At 42.6% G+C, this 27,236-nt stretch overlaps 3 protein-coding genes across 5 annotated transcripts; 1 reads left to right on the top strand and 2 right to left on the bottom strand.

Moving 5' to 3' along the window:
- Positions 1 to 10,688: 10,688 nt before the first annotated feature.
- Positions 10,689 to 16,710, top strand: LOC133887934 (uncharacterized). 3 transcript variants are annotated; one of them, XM_062327958.1, is made up of 9 exons: positions 10,689 to 11,041; positions 11,354 to 11,787; positions 12,249 to 12,348; positions 13,344 to 13,406; positions 13,494 to 13,620; positions 14,771 to 14,862; positions 15,784 to 15,845; positions 15,978 to 16,074; positions 16,256 to 16,710. In XM_062327958.1, the coding sequence occupies exons 2-9, from the start codon at positions 11,444 to 11,446 to the stop codon at positions 16,310 to 16,312; spliced, it is 942 nt and encodes a 313-aa protein (XP_062183942.1). In that variant the 5' UTR covers positions 10,689 to 11,041; positions 11,354 to 11,443; the 3' UTR covers positions 16,313 to 16,710. The 3 variants fall into 3 exon arrangements, with proteins under 3 accessions (XP_062183942.1, XP_062183941.1, XP_062183943.1); XM_062327957.1 differs by having other exon boundaries at positions 10,689 to 11,045; XM_062327959.1 differs by having other exon boundaries at positions 10,691 to 11,045; positions 14,774 to 14,862.
- Positions 16,711 to 17,071: 361 nt separating this feature from the next.
- On the bottom strand, positions 17,072 to 19,957 carry LOC133887933 (uncharacterized protein At2g24330-like). Its single transcript, XM_062327956.1, has 5 exons — positions 19,530 to 19,957; positions 18,974 to 19,118; positions 18,215 to 18,324; positions 17,732 to 18,143; positions 17,072 to 17,656 (listed from the first exon to the last, which is right to left on the bottom strand). Exons 1-5 carry the CDS (start codon positions 19,782 to 19,784, stop codon positions 17,403 to 17,405), a joined length of 1,176 nt encoding a protein of 391 aa, XP_062183940.1. The 5' UTR covers positions 19,785 to 19,957; the 3' UTR covers positions 17,072 to 17,402.
- Positions 19,958 to 20,770: 813 nt separating this feature from the next.
- On the bottom strand, positions 20,771 to 23,447 carry LOC133888916 (peroxisome biogenesis protein 22-like). Its single transcript, XM_062329311.1, has 8 exons — positions 23,099 to 23,447; positions 22,845 to 23,024; positions 22,714 to 22,761; positions 22,153 to 22,209; positions 21,968 to 22,069; positions 21,788 to 21,853; positions 21,295 to 21,396; positions 20,771 to 21,203 (listed from the first exon to the last, which is right to left on the bottom strand). Exons 1-8 carry the CDS (start codon positions 23,204 to 23,206, stop codon positions 21,105 to 21,107), a joined length of 762 nt encoding a protein of 253 aa, XP_062185295.1. The 5' UTR covers positions 23,207 to 23,447; the 3' UTR covers positions 20,771 to 21,104.
- Between the last annotated feature and the right edge of the window lie 3,789 nt (positions 23,448 to 27,236).

Here is a 27,236-nt window from a genome sequence, read left to right as displayed (position 1 = left end):
TGATCGAGAGAGCAGGTCTCCAGAACTTGACGTTCTTAAGATTTTGCAACAAAAGAGAGCAAATAGGTTTTTTGGAAACGCTCCGCATGACTGCTCGTGATCTACTTCCTCGTCATCATCGACTACTCGCGATCTACTTCATGTACTTCATCACCATATGTATTGTCGTCACCGAGTTCTCTACGTCTCTTGCTGTCGATCGGTACGTTCGCTACGATTAATCTTGTTTTAATCATGTTTAACATGTTGAGTGATATTCCACTATTACTGATATTGAGTATATTACATGTGTAGTTCTATTATATACATGTTTAATTTATACTCTTACTACATAATAATGATGGTATATCAATTTTTGTTCATGATTTATTTGAAAATTAAATCTAAAAGTATGCTTTTATTCAACAAAAGACCCACCTTATTGTTTACTACAACTAAACGGGATCCGTATCTGCACAAAACAAATAATGCGATACACGCAGGTAATGTCAACAAGAGGAAAAAAAAAAATTAGTGCACCAATCATTGGTCACGCAACACGGATGAACTCTTTTAAATTCGGGCGGTCAAATTAATTTGGTTTCAAAAGTCTTGACTCCACGATATGTTATCTGTCTTCTTTTTGTTTACGTGCCCCATCATCTAAAGATCATTACTTTAGCCAAAGAGAATGTCAACCTCTGAACTGTTCAGCTCGAACGATTCAATATTCAGAAGTATAAAAAGTACTTCCCTGTTCGGATGCACAACCTTCAGAAAATTGAAGGGATCCGATCAGATATTTCCCGGGATTCGACAATACCATTTTTTTTTCATATAACAGTTAAGGACTGAGCCAGTTCAAACATCCAATTTATGTCATTGTGGTTCTGTGATGCGAAGCATATGCGCTGCCTAAAATGCAATTGAAGTTAGTCATGGCCTTACTTGCACAATCTTTAGTTTCATATATTGTCATCAATCCTTGCAAGCACTAATCAGAGGAAGGATAATGACTATCTGCCTGGAATGAGAAAAAAAAAATCAAACATGCCATCCTGTTAGTTCTGCCGACAGTATTTTTTGCAGCGTAGCTATTTTTTAGGTGAGATAGAAAATACCTCTCTCTCTCTCTCTCTCTCTCTCGTACTGTCAGCTGAAATGTTGTGCTGCCTTCATGGGCCGGCAAGACAAAGCCCAGATATGAGCACAAGCCGGTTCGGCCTGGTAGAGTGGTAGCCAAGCAATCAGGCTTCTTTAAGATATTTGAGGTTGTTTGGTTTTTAGTCCTAATAGATTAAGCTAAAATTTAGTTAGAGACTAAAATAACGTATTTTTAAATTTAGTCGATAAAATGATGTTTGGTTTGAGATCAAGTCAAAATTTAGCCGGATAAAAATTTGACGTACAATTTGGTTGTCCGAGATTTACCTAGAAACGCTATAGGAAAATTTTAATCGGCCAATTTTTTTGAGACATGACTAAATTTTAACGTCAAACCAAACAGAGATCAAATTTTCAGAACACGACTAAAATTTGGCTTAACTCCCTTTAACCCCTAACCAAACAGCCCAAGTCAAGAAAAATATTTCTACACCCCAGCCTTTTGAAGTTGAGGTGCAAAGGCCCACATCATGAAAGAGCATTCCATCTCTCTTTTCACCGCGGAAAGAATCCGCTGCACAACCACCTGAAAGTTTCAACCCCAAGTCAAGAAAAATATTACTCTACTCGCCAAGAAATGGGTGGGATACCTTAGAGATATATGCAATATAATACATGAGCACTAACACAGGCTGTTGGCGATCGAATCTGGTCGTTTAAAATCACCAGAATTATTGCGAGAAGTGCAGGAATCAGATCTCCCTTTGGAGTCAACACGATCTCCTACTTTCTGGCGAACAACAGAAAGTAATTTCTCAAAAGGACTAGTACACTGTAGGAATATCAATCACTACAGGGAAAGCTTATATTCTTCCTCCCAAGCAACCCGACCTGAATCTGCACCTCTTCGAAATTATTCTGTAGAGAGAGAGATGCAGACTGTAAAGCTGGTAGTTGCACGTGCTTCGGAACTTGGTATATCTTTTCTGTTAAAGAGATTACTGATTAGTGGCCTGAAAACATCCACAGCAGTCTTTGCAAAAGAGGAGAAAAGGAGCGTAGAATTTGGACGTCCTTCTTCAGAGCATCTGAGCACAGCACACACTGCGCCGTTTACTGAACAATTGGACATCTGGGTTTGGTCAGGCCCAACGTGCAGTAGTAGCATCTTACTCTTGCGCGGCATCAGTGGCAGGACCAGCGAGCCGTAGAACAAGTACGTCCACGCGACGCATGATTCAATCCTGACCGCTCGGTTTTCTGTGGCCCGGATGCACAAGGCTCTGATTCTGAAGCTGGTCATGCTGCCCTTTTGTGAGCAAGTACTCCTGCTCCTCCAACCATGGCCCATGGGTAACAACAACAGCACGCCTGTCAGGCTGGCTGTCGCACACTCAAAAGCCTCAGAAAGGCAACACGCACCTCAAATGATTAAAGCCGCGAGCGAGCCGAGCCGAGCGGGCCTATGAGGTCGATCGCAGGCGATGGTTTTCTTTTTTTGAGAGAGAGAACATTAGGAGCGTCTCCTGCTACTGATTATATATTAATAAAAACAAATCAAGTACAGAAGGAAGATTACAAACAAAAATAAAAAGCAAAAGCGACCCACACAAGTTATTCTAAAGAGACCAGCGATGTTTGATCGATTCAACTTGATTAGCTTTAGCTCTATAGATTACCATAACAAAATTCTTTTTGAAGAAATTCTACATAGCTTTTTTTTAAACAGAGATTACCTCAGCTTATATTAAAAGCTAATTACCAAGTTTAGGTAACAACAGAGAGAAGAAAAAAAAGAAAACTAGACAGTCGGCTAGTGGTGAACCAAAGTTTAAAGAGTACGTCACATAAAAGCGTCAGAATGCAAAACCAATCTAGCTTATTATATTATATGAAGTGCACCTGGACGCTACAACAGAGGTCACACACATCTGAACTTGAACCAGCTGCAGGAGTGATGCCCCGAATCCACTCGCAGACAAGAGATGGTGCACTGTACAACTTCAGTCCATCGTCACCCCTGGTAAGAATGCTCTATTTATGTACAAACGATATAGCTAGGATCAGAACTTCAATCGACTTGTTAGGGAATTTCTTCTCGATCGCCACAGTGTTTCGAGTCCTCCACAGAGCCTAGGCTAAGCCTGCAAAAAGGAAAAGCTCAAGCTTCTGAGAGATATTAAATTTTTCCGAGAGCCAGTTTGCCCATAAGTCAGCAACTGAGGTGAGAAACCTATTCCAACCAAAGGTATCTCTTGAGGTACACTGAGAGAATTGCGTCAGTATACATCCAAATAAGAGATGATTAACATCATCATGACTATCACACAGACAACAGGTCGAGCTCCCTTTCCAACCCTTCTTCTTAAGGGAGGTGGCTACTGGGAGTTTGTTATGTAACATTTGTTACAAGAAGATCTTAATTCCAAGAGAGATTTTGCATTTCCAAATTTTCATAGCTCCCTTGCTAGAACCCCCCTCAAAGGTGAGAAACATGTATAGAGACTCAGTGATAAACCTCCTTGATTTATCCAGAGCATAGGTCACCTCATCACCATTATCATTCAACTGAACATTATGTATCTTTCACAGCATCTCCTCCCACTAGAACATATTAGCAGCAATCAAACTTCTTTTAAACTGAACCTCCCATTCGTTATTGACCCAGAAAATAAGGCATCAGGATCAGAGTCTAGGACAAATAAGTCAAGGAATTAGATTTTGAGTGGGGTATTTTTCAGCCACACATCCTTCCAAAAGAGAGCTTTGCTCCTTTATTCAACTTATAAGTACCCTCCACTGAAAAATATGTTTCACCTTATGTAAGTCCTGCTAAAATTGAGAAGTGCCCTTCTACAGCTCCACACAGCTTGAATGGAAGGATGAGGTCGTCATTAAAATTCCAATCATTCTAATCATTTTTTGGCAGACCAGAAACTCCGGCACATTAGAATGCTAACTTCCATTGCAAAAGGAACATCCAGCTTCTTTTTGAAGAATCTAAAATTACGTGTCATACTGAAATTATTATCGACTATAAGCTGAAGAAGTCCCCAAAGTTTCTAACAAAGTTGCAAAGCATGAAAAGACGTTGCTTACTCTGTTCAATCTGAATAATACAAAGATAGTAACAAGTATAGGTCCGGCGATGGTTGCGTGCGGCTTACTTTAAGATCCGGCGAGCCAGCGCGTTTACTAGTCAACCTTAAACTGGAGGTGATTGATGTGATGCTAATTAAAGCTAGCCCCCTAATGATGCTGCCCCGCGACTACGCAGCAACTGCGTGGATATCTGGGTCGTTGCTTTATCGCCTGCCTCCCCAACGCTTTCTCTAATTCGCTTCGGCCTCGACGGGCGCTAGCTTTGGCCTTGTTTATTATTGGGGCCAAGATACTATTTTGTTAGGCCCTTTTCGGCATTAGTTGGGCGCTTTAGACTTGTTAATTAATGGGGTTGCTTTTTTGTGTAAGAGCTCCTCTGGCGTCATGCGTGGTGGCAATAATGGATTAGGTGCTGGAGTCGCGTCTCTTTCCTCCTGTTCGCAAATAATGCTTCGTCACAGCATTTAATCTGTGGATGCATCGATCCACCATGCGACACGAGCTCCGTGACTGGAGAGCAATTTTTCTTATTCATTCGACAGACGTTACTACTAATATTATTCCTTCCACGCATGCTTTTTTATATGGATATATAAATTCGCCAACCAAGGTTAGGTTTTGTGAAATGCAACTTCGAACTTGTCAGTAGTGGATGTTGGACTTGCAAGGTGCATGCATGCGTGGGTTTGCATTGCAGATTTTTTTTATAGCAAGGCCGGCTAGAGAGCTGCAGAGGTGGTCCTGACCGTTGGATCGATCGATCACGTACGTAGTGGTGGGCAACTCAAAGCTGCACATTGCTGTCACATAAACAAATGACCCATTACCACTATTTATACATATAACGACGCGCTGCTGTTGCTTTAGGGGCAATCAAGATGCATGTTTATTGCAAAATTAGCAGCACCTTGCTGAAAGCACAAGGCTTGCGTTGAGCAGTCGTGCTGGCCGTCCGTCATGTACTCATCACCAGCCAGTAGTGCTTGCTTTAGACGAATCTTAATTTTTTTCTTTTGGCCAACTTGCTCTGACCATGTATTAGAATTACCCCATGTCCGTACATACTTATCCATGCATACTCGACACCAATGCAAGCATTGGCTGCATGTCTGATCTGATCTAACTAACGCTTGGTATATATAAGCATATCACTGTCACAGTGTTAAGCATATCACTGTCACAGTGTGGGGACTCGACCGTAAGATAGATAAAAGCGCGCGGCTGCTAATAGTAAATACTAATTTCTTCCGGTTGCAATCTAGCATGCAATATACTGCAATGTTTCGTGTCGTTTTCTTGTCTTGGATTTTGTTTGCTTGCTGGTGGTACTAGCGTACGTATTGTACTCTCAGTCAGTCAGTCAGTTGCTACGTCGTGTGGCTCAACTTTAGCTGTTGTTTAAGGCCTTAAGGGGTTGTTTGGAGAAATTGTAACATGGAGAAGGATGCCTCAGGCCACTAGCAGAAGAAGAGGACCTTTTCTATTTTTAAAAAGTACAGGAGGTCAAATTGTTTTCACAGCGAAGCCAGCCACGGTTTTACACTGTGCACCACACAAGCCAAAGTGTTCCTCCTGTCCGATCCGGTGCATGCGTCGATGTCTTTCAATTTTCTGTGGTGTGCCATGCGTGGAAAAAAGAGCCTTTACTGACGTGTGGTGTCGAATGGTCTGATCGATCGGCTAGTTGGTTTGCAAAAGATCAGTTTGCACGGCAGTTCGTTTCAACCGCTAAACAGCGGAGATCGGCAGGCAACGGCACGTCGGCACCTGCTGATGCTCATCAAGTCACGTCATGCTGTTGCAGTGCTGCCTGTCTCTCTCTGCCTGCTGCCTTCGGCCTTTGGGACTGGTCGCATGGGTAAGCCGCCCGGCCGCCCCCGGTAGCATGGCAACACGACACCTGTTTATGCGGTCGGCAGGCTGCTCTGGCCTCCACGAGCGAAGCAAAACCGGCCCGTACGTTGTGGTACAGAAAATGGCAGGAATTCTACAAGAGTTTATACCATTTCTTGCAATTTTATTATGATACTTTACAAAGGAATCCTAAGGCGTAAGCGCTAAACGTGTAAATACCATTCGCTTTTCATATTCCCTCTTATCCTACGTATAAGTTTATTAGGAAATACAGTCTTCTATATGTCACTCTGATTAATAATATTAAAAAACTAAAAAAAAGAATGAGTTACATATTATAAATGTATTTTTCTTGATGAATCTAGTAGTATGAACTTTATGTTGCCAATTTATGCGTTTTTCCAGCTATTGATGGTTAAAGACTAAAAAAATTAACTTACCTATGACAAATCTAAATAAATTTATATTTAGTATCATTTATTGCTAGGAAAAGATAAATAAATACAAAGAAATATCCCTATTGACGCTCGATGTCCATAAAATATGCAATGGTAGCTAGGTTAGATAGAGACCACCTGTGTTAGTACGATCCATATCACCTGCCATGAGCACTTTGGGTAAGGAGCCCCAACTAACCCAGCAGACAACTGACACGGCGACACGTACGGGCGACTGGGACCTGGCCCTCCAAGTTGCTTCAGCTGCATGCGATCAATGTCAGGGACAAGTTGCTCGCCCAAGCTGTAGCATGCTCGTTGCCGTGTCATGCCGGAAGAAGAAAGGAGGCCTCGCAAATAACGATATTTTGATAACCCTATGCAGCCTCTCTGCCTCTGAGCTACCGGAGGTTGCTTCCACAGCACCAGTAGAAGTGACAAACTACTACTAGTCTTGCACGGTCGACACAGCACCAGCAGAAGATTCGTTTCTCTTTTAGTTCCGTCCAGGACAAATTAATCGAAGGGAATGGTGTCTGAATTGCTACAAATTGCTCCTGGGAAATAGTAGTACTACACTACTACCATGAAATATATGTAGGATCTATATATGCACAAGAATATTTTTTTTAAAAAATATGTACAAGAATTTGCTGCATACGAAAAAGAAAACCTTTTTCTCGAAAGTGTATACGAAAGAAAAGAAGAGAGATTGGATATGAAAAAGAAGATGCATGGGAAAAGACTGGATGCTCAGCTTTGGTGGATCGAGTGGTAGGATTTTGTTCTTTTTCCATAAGGTTTGGGAGATGCAGTTCATACACGCAGAGCATGGCTGTATTTTCTCTTCCTCTCCATTTCCTTTCGCCCTCTCAAGAGTACGGTGGTGGGGGCTGGCGTGCGTGCGGTTGTTCCCCACAGGGGAATTTTGTGTCGCACTCAATGGTTGCCTTTGCCCATCAGCTCATCACCCTTTCTCCTTCTTCTTTTCTTTAGTTTTTGGCTTGTCTTGCTAGTACGCTACATGGCATCCCTCGTCATCAATACAAGCCCACCCTAGCTCGTGAACAACGATAGAACAGAAGAAGAAACCGCCTAAGTTTTATTTATATATTTAGTAGACATCGACCTGAACACTATATGTTAAGTGGTGTTGTAACTGAAGAGCTCCTGGCTAATTTATCTCTTTCATTAGATTGTGTTGCTATTCTGTGCCTATGCATAGCGTATGTGCAGCATGCGCACAGGCACAGAATAGCAACTCACGACTTGCAACTCGTCGTATACTGTATTGCAACTACAGATAGATCGGTTATAACTATTAATTGCAAATATAGACAGAACAGTTAACACTATATGCATGTTGTAACTAGATTAGCTACTATATTGTAAGTGTAGTATTCACCATATTGTAACTGTTTTTAGTTGCATGATGCAATTAATTTAATTTAATTTTTTCATATTACGATTGTACTGCTTGATTATATTGCAATTGTAGTGTTCAGCATGTTGTAACTAAAGAGTTAAACATGTTGTAACTAAAGTGCCTACCACCACCAGAGAATACTGCAGTTCACCATGTTGTAACTGCGATGTTCACTGTGTTGTAACTATATGGACGTAACTCCTTTATAAATCTAAAACTTCATCAAAATATAGTCTTGATGGATCCTATTTTATTAAACATATTTTTTCAACAATATGCATCAAACAGATTGAGAATCGGATCTGTGGTTCTAGAGATATTGCATTTTAACGATTCGAATCAACAAAAGATTCTTCGCATGCAACGCTTTGACGGGTGGATGATGTGTGATGTGGCACAAGTTAGTTGACTGGCTTATGTTGTTTGGTACATATTGGAGGCCGAATTGTAACTCAGAGTTGTAACTGGTCTATGCAACAAGTTGTAACTTATAATTCTTCGGATTGTAACTGACGGTTGCGGGATGTGCGCAACACGAATTGTAACTGCACATAGACGTAGAATAGCCTATATATATATAGACACACACAGAGTAGAGCTATATATTGAGGTCGAAAAAGCAGGTTTCCTTTATGCTCATTGCCATTGTCGTCATGGTCCCATGAATAAAATCCACACTAAGGCATGTATTGTATCAGGTAAGGACTTTTACCTTTACGTATTGGAGTTGCGAAGATTCTAGAGAAAAGTCAATTATGAGGCTTAATGGTTAGATAAATTCTATAACCCGAGGAATTGAGAATGGATACCGGATACATATCAGAAACATTTACCAAACAACTACATGTTTTGAAATGTGCCATATTTTGAGGCAAAGCTATGGGGACTAAAGCAAACATGTCATTGGAAAATCAGTAGCACATCGTGAAGATACGAATATCATTTTAAGGAGCGAATTTTTTATTATTTCTACAGGAGCACATAGACCACCTAAGACTAGCGATTCTTCACCTTGTAGTCACTGTCTTGGGTACCTGAGAATTTAGGTCTCTTTTAGAAGGTGGGATTAGAAAAACCTAAGAATAGGAAAAACGCATAAATAGAATGCTTTATACTCTCTAATCCTACATGATTTCAAAACATATGAACGTTAGAGGTGAATTATTTGGATAGTTCCGAGGAAAACAACCATAGATTTTGGAGAAAGAGGGAGAGTAGAGACAGAAAGAGAGAGATTGCATTGGACTTCTCAAAACATAAGGTTTGAGCTCATGTTAAAATTCCTATGGAATCAGCGGCATAGGAATGCATTCTATAGGATTTTAACATGTCAATTCCTATGTCCCAAACAACACATATAGAAAAAAATTCATAAGATTTTGGATCCTCCATAATTTCTATGAATTTCCTTCAATCCAAATGAGGCCTTAGCAGTACTTCAGCTGTGGCGCCCAGCAAGAGAGGAGCTTGCCCAAAGGAAGAAAAGGAGAAATGCAACTACGCATGCCTAACGCATACGGTTTATTTTGATAGTCTATTTATCTTATCTGATATTTATCTATTTGTTACTTCCTCTGTTCACATATATATATATATATATATGACGTTTAAGCTTTTGGCTCTAGGATTAAGAAGCTGCTTCAAATGATCATATTAGTCCTATTAATTGCACCATTTGTGCTTTGCAGTGAATACATTTTGCCTATTCGGCTCCTCTCAAACACACACATACATGTAGTTAACTTGGTGTCAAACACTATTTTAACTTGACGTCAAACACATACTCCTATTTAACTTAGCGCCAAACACACGTCTGTTAGCGCCTTGCTCTCTCAAACACACATGTCTATATAGAGATCATACTAAAAAAAAAACAGTATAGTATGGCTTTTAGTAGTACAAAGTCTCTTCTGGATCTAAATGAATCCATCATCTTTGATGAATTAGAATGCTATGGTCCTAATGATGATATCATCCCTTTCCTATCTATTACTCTGAATGCAGAAGCAATCTATCATGATGAATTTCCATGGTTTGATCTAAATGTTAGCATCAACGTGTTGTGTCGTTGTTTTGTTAGCATTAGAAAACTGTGTTTTACTGTTGGTATAGATAAGGGCATAATAGGAAATGCTATAAAAAATTCACTTTGATATTATAGAACGTCATATATTCTCGAACAATATTAGAAATCTAAAGCGTCATATATTATCGAATGGAGGGAGTAATTCTTTTATTTATCTTATATTTTTTTAAACATGAATTTTAATATAAATAAAGAGTTCTGATAAACTGCGCGTCATTATATCTAGTGAAGTTTTCACTCCGCAAGAAAAGTCTAGTTACACTGTGAGCACACATGCTTCCGTTCCGAGGCCTGAAACTGGGACCACTCCCATGCTACTTTAACCTGGTCCTACCTGTAAATGAACATTAAGAAAATCCTTACACGAGAGAGCTGGTGCACGTCCCATCTCTACGGTTACTGTTGGTGATTGATTCCATAAAGGCCAGGCAGATTCGAGATTCCACTTGGGCCCACGCGCCGAGGCGGCCCATCCCGCCCGGTTCAAAATCATCCTCACCGTCCGATCCACCCCGTAACCAACATCTCGACCGTCCAGACACCAACGGCTTGGATGCTCGCATCGTCCAGCCGGATGTGTTTCGCAGGCCGACACTTTGCCCGCCAAATGGCGCCCCCCGTAATTAATCCCCAACTCGGAGGGCCAATCCGCCGCTCCCTATAAAACAAAGGCATGGGCGTGATGAAGCCTAGCGGTAGGGGCCTAGCGGTAGGGGTGTTTAAGAACAAAGCCTCCAAACCAAAATCCCGACGCGATTAGTTTTGTTCAGACCAAACGGGGGTTCGCCTCTCGCTTGCGTTCGCGTGAGGTGATCTGATCTGAGCTGATCTATACGGCCCGCGACGACAGCATCTCGCTCGATTCGCAGCTTCTCAAACACCCAGCCCGCGAGCGAGTGGTGGTGGAGTTGGAATTCGAATTGGATTTGGAGCTGCTGCTTCGGGGTGTTGGAATTTTCGCCGCCGCCTCGTGAGGTGAGGGGTGCGCCGGCTAGCTACTCCCACCATTGCGTCGGGAGCCGGTCGGAGCCGGCGTCGCTGGGGGCAGCTCAGGCAGGTGAGCCGGTCGGATTCCGGGTGTTGGATTTGGGCGATTTCGTTGCGGTGGTTGGGGCTTGGGGGTGGCTTGGTTGTGGTCAAGGTGGGGCGGCGTCTCCTGGTCACCGCCGGGGCTTCGATCGGATGGACCCTCATCGGGAGTGGGAAATGCGAGGCTTATGCGGGAGTTGAGTGTGCGCGTGCACGGCTCCCGAGACGGAGTTTCCTCGGTGCTCCTGCTGGGGTTCGCGGGATTCGGGGAGCTTCTCTGCTGCTCAAAAGCTTGTTTCGCTCAGTTTTGTGATTTTTTTGGTTCGATTTGTGCAGGTTGACCCAAATTTGAGGGCCTCGGATTCCGGGAGGACTTGGGGGCCATTTGTGTTTATGGGCGACTAGATCGGGAAGTTTCAGCGCGTGATGGCCGCTGATTCCAGCATGGGGTTTCACCAGGGGATCACCGCCTCGATGTACAACCACCACATGCTCTCTTTCCAATCAAGCAGCGACGTAAGAATCAGCGGCGGCGCTACCGGTGGTATGGTCATGGCCCCGAGGAGTGTGAGTGGGACCAGTAGCAACGCCGGTTTGTTCCTCTCCCCAAACTCCGGCGTCATCGGCAACGCGTCGGGGGTTGGCCCGTCAAGGAGCTCGTCGGGGGATGTGTTACGTGGTACGGGGGCGCCCAAGTATAAGTTTGTCACTGGTTCGCCTTCGGAGTGGAGTGACCGGGAGCTGGGTATACTGAAGGAAGGGCTTGTAAGGTAAATTCATTCCCATTTTGCTTCTTGAATTGCCTTTGCCTGTACTGTGCTAGTGCGCAAGGTGCTTATGGAATTTGATCATACCTCAATCCTTTTTCTCACCTCTAATGTGTTTATGTAAATGGAACTCAATTTGAAAGTTTAAAGCAAAAACTATGACACCAAACCTTTTACTTCTTCAGTTTCGAGCAACATCAAATCAACTTTCTCTATAGCGCCTGTACAAGAATCTAATGTTATACGTGATAGTGTCGAACCACACTTCATTTTAACCATGAGCACCTCGTGATAGCCACACCTGAGTGCCTTATGGCTATATCTTTGCGTTGCCAATCAGGTCACAATAATTCTAGCTGATTAATTTGTTTCAAATGCCGCCATCTGGTTTGTGAATGTTATCTGGGGATCTCTTCATTTCCATTCAGCTGCTAATACTCTTCTTTTTTCATTGACATTGGCAGATATGCTCGTGAACCTAATATCATGAAGTACATCAAGATAGCGGCTATGCTGCCCAACAGGACCATTAGGGATGTTGCATTGCGGTGCTGGTGGGCTACAGTTAAGTCACTTCTTTAAAATGTTTAGAAGTTTCTTCCTGATACTTGTTCGATTCCAATTACAATATATGTTGTTTCTGGCCTTATTCTGCACCCCACTTAAAAAACAGATGTTTAAATTGCAGAATTTTAATGAGATGTGCACTGAACATTTGAAAACCTGCCCTCTCTGCCATCTCCTTGCCTTTCTGTGTGGTGCTTTAGCTTTTCATAAAAGATTATTTTCCTTTTTGTTGTACTGCTTCATTTGATTTAGTTGTGGGAGCAATTTTGATAGTTGACACTTACTACCTGCTAATCTACTAATCTCATTTTTTAGAAATTGTGCCTAAAAATCTGACTCGGAAGAGGGAACTCGATATTACTTGTAAGGACATACTAATGGTTTGGGAATCTCATCATTTTAGCTGCTTGGGATATTTGGAGGCATTGAAACAATTGTGTGTTCAATGGAGCTTCCCCTGCTGTTGATTTGGTGGAGCAGGCTGTGGCTGTGCAAGGGTCGCTTTGGTGTGCTGCTGGTGCCAAGGACCTCCAGGTCCTTTTGGCTGGGTCTTAGGTTCCGCTGGTGTCAAGGCTCTTTCCGGGCCTTTTTTTTTCTTGTGCTTGTTTTGTTCGTTTGTTTTTTATTCTTAGTGTTTTGTCTGTGTTTTTGTGTTTTGTTGTGTTGTTATTGTTCTTTGGTTTCCTCTCTTTTAATGAAATGACACGCAGCTCTCCCGCGCGTTCGAGATAAAAAAAAAAAGGGACATACTAATGGTTTTTCCTTGCTAATTTATGTCTCTGCTTTGTATAAGAAGTGCAGTATTCATGATGATTGCAATCTGGGAATAAACCTGATGATATCTAGTCTTGCGGATTTTTTTTTTAGGATTTACTGCATGCATAGTTCTCTTTCTGACATGTTTCAACATGTTTCTGTTATTACTGATATCAGTATCAACAGCACGCGGAAATAAGCTACTATGGTCTGCTGACATGTTTCAATTATAACAGGGTAAAGACAGAAGGAAGAAGCCTGATGGATTTTATACAGGGAAAAAGTTAAGAGACATGAAGGTAGTTTTCAGTTTATGACTAAATCATTTAAAGCACCATCTCTCTTGGTTGGCATAGCTTTTTGACTTGTCTAGTATTTTTTGACAGCAAATCCAGGAAAAAATGGTTGCATCTGCCCCGATGGCTAATTTTCACATGGCACCCACAAACAACATATCCCCTTTCTCAATATCGATGCAACATCCAAATCAACACTGTCAGGTTCCCAAAGAAGGTTAGCCCCCATCCATACTTATATTCTCTTGTTTCTGTTCATCTGTTCTTAGTATCACCTTCAATTCATGTAACAAGTCTATGGTTTGAGTCACGGTTTGATAAAAAATTGCCATGTAGTAATTTCATTAGATTGTGAATGGAGCCAACTATCGGAAACTAGTTGGCTTCACTGTATTACTCTGTACAAGTTTCTTAATAGAGTGTCAGAGACATGGTTTACATGCCAGCTCTGTGGAGCTAACAATAAATTTTCCACTTGTTGACGATTCCCTTCAGAGATGATTATTGTAATTCGAGTAGAAGTTGATGATTTCCAAGATTACAAAACAAGCTTCATTTACTTGTGTTCTTGATCCTGCTTAGTGCTTACAAACATGGTCTTTAGGAAGCAACCTCCAGACACCTTAATTACATTTCCTAGATCCCAATGGCCAATACAAACTTGAGAAGGAACCGGGACAAAACACAAGCAAGTAGCAATGTTCCTATCCTAAATATTCTTTACCCCAGAGTTGTGGATCTCAGATCTCTTAGTACACATCTCTGGAGCCTGTTGTCAGTGAAATACACTGGCATGTGGCAATGGTTGGGTTTACTGTTATTTCTTGGTATCAAGCTTATAATGCCATCTGATGTTTGGCATCCATAACTCTATAAGGACGTGAGTTTCTGTACTGAAGATCATGTAGTTGGGTTGAACTATAGCTACGAAAGGTTACTTACATGTCATAGAAAGAGGCAAAGAGTACATTGTACACAACTGCCTACCTTCTTTTTGTTATTGCCCTTCAGTTATTCATTGGGCTTCAGTGTAATCTTCAGGGAAGATTGTGCAAAATGACATTTTGGGTGTTTATTAATGTCACCATGCACAGTTTTGGCATGTAGGTCTTATTCTTCTATCAAGACTCATTTGTATTCATTCTGAGGAACTCCTATTATAGTAATAAAAAAGTGGGCTTTCCTCATGTAATTGCAGACATCTATCTCATGTTGGTCTTGTTTCTTCCATCAAGGCTCATTTCTATTAATTCTGAAAAATTACAATAGTATTAATGAAAAAGTGTACTTTCCTGATGTAACTGCATATGTCTATCTTATGTTGATCTAATTTCTTCTAATAACGCTTGTTTGGTTGCATTGTGAAGCAGCTCCTGTTGTTGACAGTGCAACCCAGCTTCTCCTGGAGGAAAATAATCAGTTGCTTAACCAGATTGCTGCAAATATCGAAACATTCAAGGTCTGTATTTTTATATACCTCTCATGTTTGTGTCCTGAACTTACCACTTTTATAGTCTCTCAATCACAATATATGGTGCCTGTCATATATCCGAATTTAATTTTGGCTGCTAATTGTACAGTTGCTTACCCATTAATTTTTTTTTTATGATTTTGTTTATAGTTCCACCAAAATGAATAATATCCTCAAACTGGTGTAGTAACTAGTTGGATCTGGGATGAAGCCGAATGGAGAAATTTTATATAATCAATTTAAGTAACTGAGCCTGGCTCAGTTGGTGGACGGTGTGGGTGTACATCTATACCACCCAGTTTCGAGTCCTCAACTCGAATTTGGGTGCCTATTTCTTCTTAATATCAAAGCCACCTAGTTCCTCCTAGGTTGGTCGAGTTTAAGGAGGAACTGAGCTAGGGTCTGGATATACGCCTAGACCCACCTAGGTTTGAGTCCTCTTCAATACGAATTTGAGTGTCTATTTCTTCTTATTTATAATGTCACCTAATTCCTCCTAGGTTGGTCGAGTTTTTTTTTAAAAAAAATATAGAAGCGCCCTTTTCCTTATGTATGCACTGTCTGTAAGACAAACTGTAAATCACCCAAAAACTATCACCATTAAGTTCTCATTTTATTTCTTGGAGAACTTTAATGATTTTTTACCTTTGGACCACGGGAAGTCTGATGTAGTCCTTGGAAGGTTGGGCTGGACATTTATTCCATCAAGAACATCAATAACAGAGGCATCATGTGAACTAAATCTGTCTGCTGTAAAATAGTTGATAGGGGCGAGCACTTAGTATATTTTGGAACTTGTCACTCTCATTGGATTGATGAAGGTTAAAGTAGCTTTCATATGTTTTTAAAAACGTTATAAGTGTGGGACCCCTTGCATAATTTCAATTCTCATGCATGAATTTTTTGCAGATAGAACAGAACACAGATCTCTTTCTTCACACGAGTAACAATATCAAAACAATTTTAAGCAGGTAAAGCAATGTAATTATGGCATTCTTTTTGTTTTCTCATGCTTCACTTTTTTCTTTCATACGCAACATATGGCTATGGCTAATGCGCTACTGATGTTATTTTTAATTGCGATTTTCTGCATTATGGTACAGAATGAGCGAGACACCTGGTATCATGGGTCAGATGACTATGCTGCCTGTGACTGTAAATGAAGACCAGCTAAATTCACTTCTTCAACTGAACAGAATGGTGAGAGCACACAACCTATTAGTAATAGGAGAGGTGGACGATGTTTGCATTAGATGTTAATAACGGTCTCTCAACTCCCAACTGTATCTAAACTTTTTGTTAATAAAATGCAACAGCAGGGCTCTACCCTGCTGTTTTCTCTGCTAAAAAACTGTCTAAACTACATTGTTTTATCCTGAAGGTTGCATCATATGGCGCAACACACCCTTCTCATACGAAGCAAGAACCACGGAGCTAATGTATTATACGCTGAAGGAAATGAGAAGACCAAATGGCCGAAGCTTCCCCAATTCTGTAGACGTGCAACGACGAATGCTTGCATGTTGTTATACTGACTGAGCGCCAGGAATAGTCATCACGCTTTCAAGAGTGAGTGTTTTCCAGTGATCTGATTGTTTCCGACCTGCCTGCCTCCCCCTTGTTCATGAAGCATTTTGAAGAAGTATGCAGTTTGGTGCGAGCTGCTAGGCATTTGCAGCTGTTCCTGTTTTGTACCCAGTATTCAGCTAATAGAGCAGAGTACCAACACTTGATCCAGGACTCTGCAAGTGACTGTAAATATTGGGTGGCTGGAGGCGTTCCATGTTTTTTTTCGCTGATTGTTGATGAATATAATTTTTCTGGAATTGCACTGCATCGTTTCCAGTATGTGCAATAGCCATTGGTCCATATTCAAAGAGCCGTTGCTGACATATTCACTTGGTTAAAAGTCATACCAGTGAGAAGCTGCCTACACCTGTGGCATTTGCCCCGTAGTTCGTCAGTTTTTTAACCAGTTCAGAAGAAGCTTTCGCTGAGCATCGACAATAGGAGCCTATATGACATTTGCTACAAATTCTACTTGGATTAGCAGCCTACATCGTCTTTGTCCAAGTCGCCGGGAAATTATCAGATCTGCTTGTATGTATACGTTGGAGTCTTATTTTTTTTACAATCAAACAAGAATATTAGTCGTCAGCAACATATTCCAAACTCCAATGAGTGTCCACGCAAATAATTATGTCCAACGCCTCTCTTTATATGATACACTCAATAAACAAAGAATGAAAGAAATGAACATCCCATCATCATCCAGGCCCATCAACTGGGGCAAAGACGCCAGCAAATGGGCGTTGTCCTGGTATCCAAGGGGCTAAGCCACGATGAAACCACCCAAGCTACCAGTCGCTACACGCCAATAATGAACAAGACATGGTACTCCATATACTATGCGGTACAAAAATTTGAACACCCTGACACAAATCCGTGTTACAGATGCAATACTTCACAAATACATACTCTAAAGTAAAACGAAGAACTCAATTGGCAGGTTGATCACTACTTGCCTTCTACCCAGAATCTTCTTCTGCAGGGAGTTCTTCAACAGTTGCAGCTGGTAAATTGCTTGCGACAGGAGTTCCAACACCTGAGCTTGCATGGCTTGCATCGACGTGGCCAATGCTACCATCAGAACGAGAACTAGGACTCTCCTTGCCGGAATTAGATACCATGTCATGGCCTTCATGTTGCCGGGATCCATTGAGGGCATTACAGTGGGGACAGTAGTATGTGATGAATGCAAAGTCCTCTTTCCTTGCAAGACCTGGCAGAATTAATCTGGTTAACAAAGAACTAATAAAAGTTAGTTGCCAGAAATAGACAGTTATCAGTCACCTACCATTATGCATATGGCAGTTGCCACATATCAGGGCGTAGCACTGTGTTGGATCCTCCCCTACAAGCAGAGCAGCCACTCGTGCAAGCCATCCTCCATCATTACCAGCTGGACCTCTGAAGTGCTCAAAAGTCCTCTGATTTGGAGTATTGAGACCTTCTTCATTACCATCATACACATTTGAGCCGTCCAATGGCTCGGGGGAATGGGTGCTTCCGGTGCCATTGCTTAAGTGTGCTGGTTTTCTTTGCCTCAGTCCAGTAGTTTGTTCAAGATTAGTATCATTACTTTTACCCAGTGCTGCATCCCTGCTTGACTCATCTCCCAGAAAGACTCTCAATCCAGAATCCGCACCCAACTTAGATGCCAAAACAGTTGCCGCTGCAGCCTTTGCAGCAGGGTCAAGATCATATCTCTGGTTCACCATAAAAAAGAGTCAGCTGTATGTAGAAGAAAATGAAAAATAAAATAGGGAAGTAAATGAACCTGTATAAGTTGCTGAGTAGTGTAGTAATTTGTTCTCTCCTTCAATTCATCAATCTTAGCTTGCCTTTCAGCTCGAAGCTTTTCAAGAGTATGTTGGTCTCTGTTGTCAACTGCAGATAAGGTAGGCCATTGCTAATAAGATATGACGGATTAACTGTACTGGCTGAAGCAATTTACTCAGCCACACCTCATGCTAACGGGACACATTTTGCTACTTCTGCTGTTTCGTACAGCAATTTTTGAGGATAAATAACCTAGGCAACGAGTTTGTTCTGTGCTCACTGTTCAAATATAACACACTGAAAACTATGGTTCGCGTAGCTTCTGTAGAAGTCGGGGAATAAAGCCTTGTTTTCCAAAAAAAAAAAGACCACTGAAAAGCTAATGGAAAACATGTCTATCGCGCATTTCTGCTGCCTTTTTTTTAGAAGGGAGATTCCTCGGCTTTTATTGAAAGCCAATTAAGAGTTCCAACATACATACAAAACCCAATCGCAAACGAAACCAAAACCCGGGCACAAAGCTGGGAAACCAGCAGAATGTTCAGAACAAAACACACAGCAGGACCGAAACACCTGACAGAAGACACTTTTAAACGACAAACGCTCGCCCTGAGACACTTTTAAACGACAAACGACAAACGCATTTCTGCTGCCTTGCTTTTGTTCAATTTCAATCACCAGAATGCGTAGCTAGAGCCTAATGACGCATTGCGTGTGAAACACCAGAGCAAGCAGATGAAGATGAGGGTGTACTTACGCATTTTTGTGAGGCTTGTAATAGTTGAGTAGATGAGAGCAGCTAGAGCAGGAACCAGGAACATCGGTAGCACCCGGGCTGCCCTCATCTGCCAGCTAAGGTCCGGTGACCTCGTAGTCATAATCGCGTACCCAACTGCGACGATCTGTTCCCAAAAGAAATAACAAAAAACCATGTCAAAACACAATTCATCCGGTCCAAGGCCCTAAATCCGCGAGTGGCACTCACGAACGCATTCCAATGCAATTCCATTCGACATGGGTCCTAATCCTATCCACCGAACTGAAGCAATGCATCAAAGCACCTTCAAATCCAACAATAACGTATGATGAAATTATTGGAGATTCATAATTGCAACAACGCAGATTGCGGAGCACTGTAACACGATGGCTCAACAGGTGGCTCATCTGACCAAACGATCCCTATTCTACCGTTAACATCGGATTGATTACCCTAAGAAAAGAGAATTCTTGTTCCTCTATTGAACATAAATACGGCGAATTGAACGGCAGATATTTGCTATGGACAATTCAAACGACGAAATGAAGCGAATCACCTCGAGCGCGGCGGCGAGGGCGAGGACGTTGTGCGCGGACTGGCGGGAGGCGCGGGCGCGGCGACGGAGGCGAGCGCGCACGGCTTCCTCCTCCTTGGACAGCGCCTGCAGCAGCTTCTCCACGTCCTCGCGGCCGCCGAAGATGCCCTTCCACACCCGCGACACAAGCCCCCGCTGCCGCCTCTTCTGCGTCGACGGCGTCTCCGGCGACCGTGGGGACGCCGCGGCAGAGGCGGGAGCGTCGCCTTCGGCCATGCGCGGCGCGATCGGGGCCTGAGATCGGAGTCTGGTAGGATCGGATCGAAGGCGGCGAAGAGGCCGACGCTGAGATGCCGCGGATTCAGTGCCGTGCGGTTCCCCTTCGCGCGCTCCTCGATTATGCGAAGGAATGAACGATTGCTTCGTGGGGGCGCGCTTTTGGGGAAAGGCAAGCGAAAGCGTCGTCGTGAGGTCGGTGTAACGTAGTACGTAAAGCGTATTTTATTTTTTAAAAGCTATTAAAAATAAATTTTAACCGTTAATTTTTTATAATATATTATCCATTGCTATAAAATCAATATCAAATTAAAATTATATGAAATACAAATCTATTGAAACACATTTTGTATACTAAATATGTGTATAATTTGACTAATTATCCCTCAAAACTTACAAAGTCTGATTTTTTCGATACAAAATACCCATACGAATGGAGGGAGTAATTTTTTAACCAGACTGCACGGGGATCTTGTTACGGTTGATCGATCAGGTAGACCCGGTTCATGATGAAACTGATGCAGCAGCCCTTGCTGTATGTATGAAGTGTGCCCTTGTTGTATGTTTGGGGGAACAATGGCCGTGGCGCCTTCAAGTGCAATTGGCCTAATCTGGGCGCATGCATAAGCGTTCATTGACAGCGAAATCGGTTAGCGATTTCCAGCTCCCAAGTCTTTCCGTAATGATCGAACAAGGAACACCAACAAGAAATGTGTCAAACAGGTGCACAGCAAAGTACAATTTCCTTGGTTTGACACAACAGCTCATCCAGTACAGTACCCCTCAGTCAAGAACACAGGAGTTTACACGAGTTTTACAGAAGTTTCACACAGAACGACTCAAATCGAGCTCAATTCCAGCAGGAATCTTTCCCACATTCCATATAAGGCTTCAAAGTGAACGCAAATGATAGCATGATCTACTGCTGCTCCTATCACGGCCGTGTAGACTGTAGTACGTGCAATACGTTGGACACTCAAGCTCCAGAATCTAATGGTTGTGATAATATATAACAAAGAAAACGACTCCTGTATTATTCATTTTACAATTTTGGTACATGGTTGCTCGAAAAAAAAAATGCAAGGATCTAACTTAGCGTTCTCATTATCTACAGCACACTCAGCTATGAGCCAATTGAAAGAACAGGCACCACTTGCAGCAACATGAGTACCAATGGATGCCTGCCTGATTGTATATTTGAAGGTTCTACTACCAAACTGGTGTCATGAATTTGCACGTCGCACGACACCAGAGCTTGAAAAGATGTGCTGCTGGAATCCGCACATTCAGGGTATGAAACCCTCTGTTTGTGTTCCGCCTTCAAGAGAAGAACTGCTCGAGGCTTGGTGAGTTGAATACATTGGCTGCAAGCTGTCCTCCTTCCATCGAGGAAATAAATAATTGACATCGGATGAACCGCTGGTAGCAAATGAAAACACAGCACCATGTGAAACATGAATATCAAAAGAAACCCTGCTCCAAGGAAAAACAGAGATTCAAGATAACATACAGATAGTTGAGAAACTATGTCGAGGCTCGTATCAATGTGAAAATCTGCTTCCAACTGTCGTACAAACGAGGTTCGGCCAACTTCAGTGCTGCAAAAGAGCACCTGCAAACATATACATTGTTTTCACTGAACGGCAAATGCAGGTAACAGAAGTAGATAAAGTAAAGCACCTCAAAACTGTCAAACATTCCCAGGTAACCACATCTAGCCTAACTACAGGCAAGGGAAACTATTCTTACGTTCACCAAAACTTAACTGAATATTCTGTACAATGTGCAGAACTGATATGCGAGTGCCACTAGAACTTTCAATGTGCATGCACCAACTATCAGCAAACTTATAATATGATATTTTGATATACTATTTATTCTATGGACAATAGATATCTGAATCTAACAATGACTCCAGGGGAAAAGATCATTCAAGTTCTATGATGAAACCAAGAAGACAAATGAACTATAATGAATCGACAGATTCAATTTAAACTTGTCACCTTCTCTTTCATCAACCCACCAGTCCTGAAAATTCCAGCACTCTCCAGGGCCATGAGAGCGTTCTCCTACAGTTATCAATTGCTCAGTCATATTCCAGAACTACTAATGTAACATATCGATACAAAAAATTTCCATGACAAAACTGCAAATAAAGTAACAGTGCACTAAGAAATACATACCTCGCTCTTATCATCAAGTACAGTCTCCATCAGATATAAATCACAACATTTGGATATTTCCAGTAGTAGCTCTACTACCGAGGATCTAACTGTGGCATGTTTCTGCATCAAGGACAGATAGCGGAGAGTTTAGCCACAATTATAGGAGATATACATAAATACCTAACGAGCATTGCTAATCACACCTGAAGCTCCTCAGGAGTTTTCTCCTCAAAAACAACACCGAGCAGTTGACAGGTAACCTGCATAACCAGCACATAGAATCAAGTGTGTCAAATTATGCCACTATAGAATTTTGAGACAAGTTTGAGAGAAAATATTATGTGAACTTTGAGATAAAATATACATATTTTATTTGTTCGAAGCATTGCCGGTATATAAGAAGATACAATCAAGTGTGTCAAATTATGCCACTATACAATTTTTGTTTACTCATTCTCTTCTCTAGTTTCTTATGGTAAATGTCGTGAACCGTTTCACTACAAACATGGTTCATCTACAAAACCAGAAAGAACAACACCAATATCTCCATCACGTCCTCTCTGCATCACCAAAGCAATAGATTGCTTAAAATGTACAGCCTTCTTACGGTTTCAACAAAGACTAAATCCCTTAGATCATTACGGTCCAAGTGTACTTGACTCTGTAGCGCCACCAAGTTGCAAGCACGTAGACACATCTGAGCACAACCCTAAAGCACATTGAGGATACACGACTAGGTGGAGAGGGAGGGAGATATACAGTACCTTTCTACACCCGCTCAGTCGCTTCGCCACAATTTGCCGCGTTATCAACTGTCAAACAGAAACTTATTTGTCACAAATTGATCCTAACAAATCAAACAATACCACCGAATCATCACACCAGCCAGACCTACCTTGCCCGCGTCACCTACAGGCTCGACCGCATCCGAAGCGGACGAATCGGTCGCTGCTGGAGCCGCGGGGGGTCGCTTGGGGGCAGGCCGGCGGGGGCGCCCCGGCGAGGACCGCAGGAATTTCCACGCGAACACGACGGCGATGGCGAAGCCGGCGACGGCGCCGAAGGACCCTGCGCTCTAGTAGACAGAACGGAACAATCGGTTAGGGTTATGGGTCACGCGCGGGATCGGGGGGCTGAAACCGGTTTCACCTTATGGTGGAAGAGCAGCGCGACGAGGTCGGAGACACGGCGGTTGAGAGCGCGGGCGACGCGGCGCACCAGCGAGAAGGCGTCCTGCTCGGCGGCGAGGCCCGGCATTGCGAAGAGGGCGAGACGGCGCGGTGTCCGACTCGATTGATTCCGGCTTCTGGCTAAGAGAGGCGATCGTGTGGACGGCGGATTAATTGCCTTGTCTGATTGGAGAGGCGGATTAATTGCCTGGTCGGATTGGAGAGGCGGCCGCGTGAGGAGAAGAGGGAAGGGGAGGGAGGTGCGATGACCGAGTGCAGGGGAGAGCACCTGTGCTTATCTTCTTGACCGGGGAAGACGGAAGAGACCATCCATGTTTTTTTTTCCTAGTAAAATTTTATGGACTAGGCTAACGTATGGACGGCACTAATTCAGTCGCGAAGTCAATTTGCAAAAAAAAAATTCGAAAAGTTCTCTCCCTCTGTAAATTTTCTTTTTAAAAAAGTTTTCAAAAAAATCAAACAAGTTATCGAAAAAAGTTTTTGAGAAAAACATTTTAAGAAAAAATTATCAAGGAAAAGTTATTTTGAAAAAAATTCAGCATAAACTTTTTTTAGCACAAAAAGTTATCGAAAAAAAAATTGTTAACAAACTTTCTCAAACAAATTTTTGAGTCCAAACCTTGTCAACAAAAAATTCAGCCCAAACTTAAAAAACTACCCGGACCAATGCAGCCTAGCTGGCCTACACGCGTGCGGCCCACATGCCGTGTGCCCGGCTCAAACACGGATGACCGGCAGTGGGTCGTGACTTCCGACTAACGCATGCATATGCATGCATTAATCTTTCGACATGCACACCCTAATAAAAAAACTATATTTAATTAGATGCTTTTCTAATAAGGCTATCATTCATATTTGGCACCCACGCGTGAAAGTTAGTATGTGCAGATTAGTTCAATATTAATAGATATTCACATACACGCATTAATCACATCATATAATTATATCACCAGTTGAAGGAGAAATATGCAAGAAAAAGCAACACATCAGATATGGAAATACGTTATCTACTCTTCTTATCAATGTAACAAGCAATTTTGGAAAAAAAAACTGAGGAGAAAATTAAACTGGATATCCTGAATTCATGATTCGTTAACACAGTTCAGAACCGGTGGGCCGTCGTATTGCAAAGTGGTTAAAGTCAGTTACAGTACCTATTTCAAATCTTAAATAAAAACGTTCAAATTGAGGTCAAACTGACTCAGTGACCGCCTTACTCTCAAGTCCCAACTGTACCTTTGGTCTTCATGGCATCCATGAAATATGTTCATATTTTCTATATATGAGTAGAAATTTAATCTCTACCTCCAACAAAGCTTGTACATATTTTCTATATAAAACCACAAATACTTAGCATTGTTCAAGCTTGAGAATCAATTGGTTGATGGGCCATAGCTCGAATCAAGCAAAGCATATGGCACTGCTCAAAGCCTTGAAAAAGCGTCATAAGCAACAATGAGAGCCCGTAAAACAAACCAAATTCAGATAGAAAGAAGCGCAATTAGATCTCCTTCAAACCAATTTGGAGTTCTTATAACTAAAATCTCCAAAATTAATAATCGGTAAGCCAACACACTTCATCCACTTTGCTGAATACATCACACACACGTCTAATTTGTGCTCATCATGAAAGGGAATTTTTTTTTCCAACAGAAAACTATTCGGAAGGATGAATAGTAAAGTGACCAATATGGTGTATCACAGGACCAAAAAGAATGTCACTGAATTATCCATAGAGGTTTGAAGCCCATGATGTGCCTGAAGCCTTTATTTCACGAACATCAATGAAGTTTGAATCATATCATAGAGCAGTGCAGGAGGGGCCCCCCTGTCGCTCATGTAACACTCTGAATTTTAGCATATAAAAATATAGCAAAATTCGCTCCAAATTAAAACTTTTTCTAATTATTAAACTAATATAAAATCAAGGAAGTATATATTTGATATATATATATACTCATATGTATATACTTGTAGTACATACTCAAATATATTATTTTAGCTAAGTATTCCAAAGATCACTAAGTTAATTTCTAAATTAATCGTTGCATTGAATTGAGCATATGCATTTTGGTTTATTGTTCTTATGGTTCTTTGTGTGGCGATTCGAGTGTTGTATGCTTCTCAGTTCGAATCTATTCTAGTTCTTCTCGATAATTTCCTAATCCAAATCAATTCGTAAAGATCGATCTTCCAATTCAACTCAAATCTATAATTCAATTATTCAATTGAATTATCCCCGAGCAGCTTTGGTCAACTTGAATTTGAATGTCTCTAAAGTTCGAATCCCAATCTTGATTCAATTCTTTCGAAATCCATTGAATTCAATTGCAACCAAATTGAATCACTCAATCTTAATTTGAATATTTCCAAATCCTATTACCAATTCAAACTATTCAATTTGATTCCTTGCAAATACAAATACAATTCAAATACATCTATTTGAATTATCACACATTTCATTTACAAATTCAAATACATCTTTTGCAATTCAATATATTTATTTGAATCAATATTCATACACAAATATCTCTCTTTCTCTCATCTCACTGTTGTCTCTCTCTCATCTCTCCTTCTCTCTCAGCCCATCCCTCTGTAATCTCTGTGTGAGCACCGACCAAATCACAGCACCCATGCCGTGCTCCCATACCGGCCATCACCTCCCCTCTAACCTCTGCCTTCACCTGCAAGCCTCCTCTTCCTCACACACAAGCATACATACACACCTGCAGGAGCTCAAACACACACATGCATACAAGCACAGCAGCAGCACCACGTCGCCGCTCGGTCGCACCCCTCTGCATCGTCCCGCGCCGTTTCCCATCGCCGACAGCCCATGGTGAGCCTCCCCCTCTGCTCGTTCTTCCGCGTGGCCGGGCCAAGCTCCGCCCGACCGAGACCACATCTGCCGCGCAGCGTCGCCGCCTCTCTGGCCGCGCAGCGTCGCCGCACGTGCTGCCGTCGTGTGTGCTGGCCCGCCGGCGCTTCACCGCCCCGGCCAACCTCCTCCCTTCCGGGCGCGCCACCCTCTCCAGCTCCCTCTTCCCCTTGCTCGGCCGCCGCCTAGCACAGCCGCCGTGCGCGCCGCACTCCTGGTCGCGCCGCCTCCGACCCGCGCCGGCTACTCTTTCTCCCCCCGGTGAGCCTCCCTCCGCTTCTCTTCTCCCTCGGCCGCTGGCCCGTGTTGCTGACCGCCGCGCCGCTCGGCCACCGTCCCCGCGCCGCGCCGTAGCTGGTCAGCGCGCCGCCCGTCCGCGCCCGTGCGCGCCAAGCCGCTGCTGCCGTGCCCCTCGGTCGCGCCTCCCGCGCCGCGCCGACGTGCCGTCTCCTACCACACCGGTCCGCGCCGCCTTCTAGTGCGCGCCTTCTCCCTGAGCTCCAGCCGCTCCCTCCCTTTCTTCCGCCGCCACGCTCTCTCTCCTTTCTCCGGTCTCTCTCTCTCTTCTCTGAGTCTCACGCCCGCACAGGAGAGGCCCGGCCGGCCTTATCCATTGCTCAGGCCGGCGTGTCCACCGGCCACGGTCCGTGGTGGACTATCCACTGCAAGCCCTCCGGTCCACCAAATCCATAGACCGACTCCATTAGCCTCTGGTGCACCGTGAACCACCCTCAGAGCCGACCACGGTCCACAAATTCCGTAAACCGAGTTCGCGGAATAGTTTCCCTTTTTAGTTTCCTGGAATTATCCTTTTCCGTAAATCTTCCGATAGCCATATCTACTCCGTTTCAACTTCGATGTCGGCGATTCTTTCGCCGATATTCCTCTAAAATCATAATCTACCTCCATACCAAATCTTGTAATTTTTGGAGTTTATTTAATTTCTCATTCAATAATTATTTCGTGTCGCAGCGTTTAATCTAGATTTAGATCTCATCTTTTAATAAATAAAGTCGAGGTAGATAATTCGATAATGATGTTTAGGTTGTAATCGTAATATTGTCGCATGTGATAACCTAGCTTAAGTAGGTTAATTCCTTTTCTTAATAAGAATAATTAAATGTTGTTTCAATTAAGTGCTTAAGAATAAATTGATATTTCATGTGATAGTTTACAGATTAAATCTTAGTTGTAATTAAATGTGGTAGATTAACCCGTA

The sequence above is a fragment of the Phragmites australis genome, chromosome 13, assembly GCF_958298935.1.
Source record: "Phragmites australis chromosome 13, lpPhrAust1.1, whole genome shotgun sequence".
Classification (NCBI taxonomy): domain Eukaryota; kingdom Viridiplantae; phylum Streptophyta; class Magnoliopsida; order Poales; family Poaceae; genus Phragmites; species Phragmites australis.
Note: the sequence above shows the minus strand (reverse complement) of the source record. Positions and strands in the feature narration are given on the sequence as shown.

Excerpts from the sequence above, each read along its gene's own strand:
- LOC133887934 (XM_062327958.1), top strand. The coding sequence starts at position 11,444 with ATGGCCGCTGATTCCAGCATGGGGTTTCACCAGGGGATCACCGCCTCG. Across the intron at positions 11,788-12,248 it reads CTGAAGGAAGGGCTTGTAAG|ATATGCTCGTGAACCTAATA; the intron begins GTAAATTCATTC and ends TGACATTGGCAG. Across the intron at positions 13,407-13,493 it reads AAAAGTTAAGAGACATGAAG|CAAATCCAGGAAAAAATGGT; the intron begins GTAGTTTTCAGT and ends ATTTTTTGACAG.
- LOC133888916 (XM_062329311.1), bottom strand. The coding sequence starts at position 23,206 with ATGCCGGGCCTCGCCGCCGAGCAGGACGCCTTCTCGCTGGTGCGCCGC. Across the intron at positions 22,210-22,713 it reads GACTGAGCGGGTGTAGAAAG|GTTACCTGTCAACTGCTCGG; the intron begins GTACTGTATATC and ends CTGGTTATGCAG. Across the intron at positions 22,070-22,152 it reads AAACTCCTGAGGAGCTTCAG|AAACATGCCACAGTTAGATC; the intron begins GTGTGATTAGCA and ends TCCTTGATGCAG.
- LOC133887933 (XM_062327956.1), bottom strand. The coding sequence starts at position 19,784 with ATGGCCGAAGGCGACGCTCCCGCCTCTGCCGCGGCGTCCCCACGGTCG. Across the intron at positions 18,144-18,214 it reads CTACTCAGCAACTTATACAG|AGATATGATCTTGACCCTGC; the intron begins GTTCATTTACTT and ends ATGGTGAACCAG. Across the intron at positions 17,657-17,731 it reads CAACTGCCATATGCATAATG|GTCTTGCAAGGAAAGAGGAC; the intron begins GTAGGTGACTGA and ends TAATTCTGCCAG.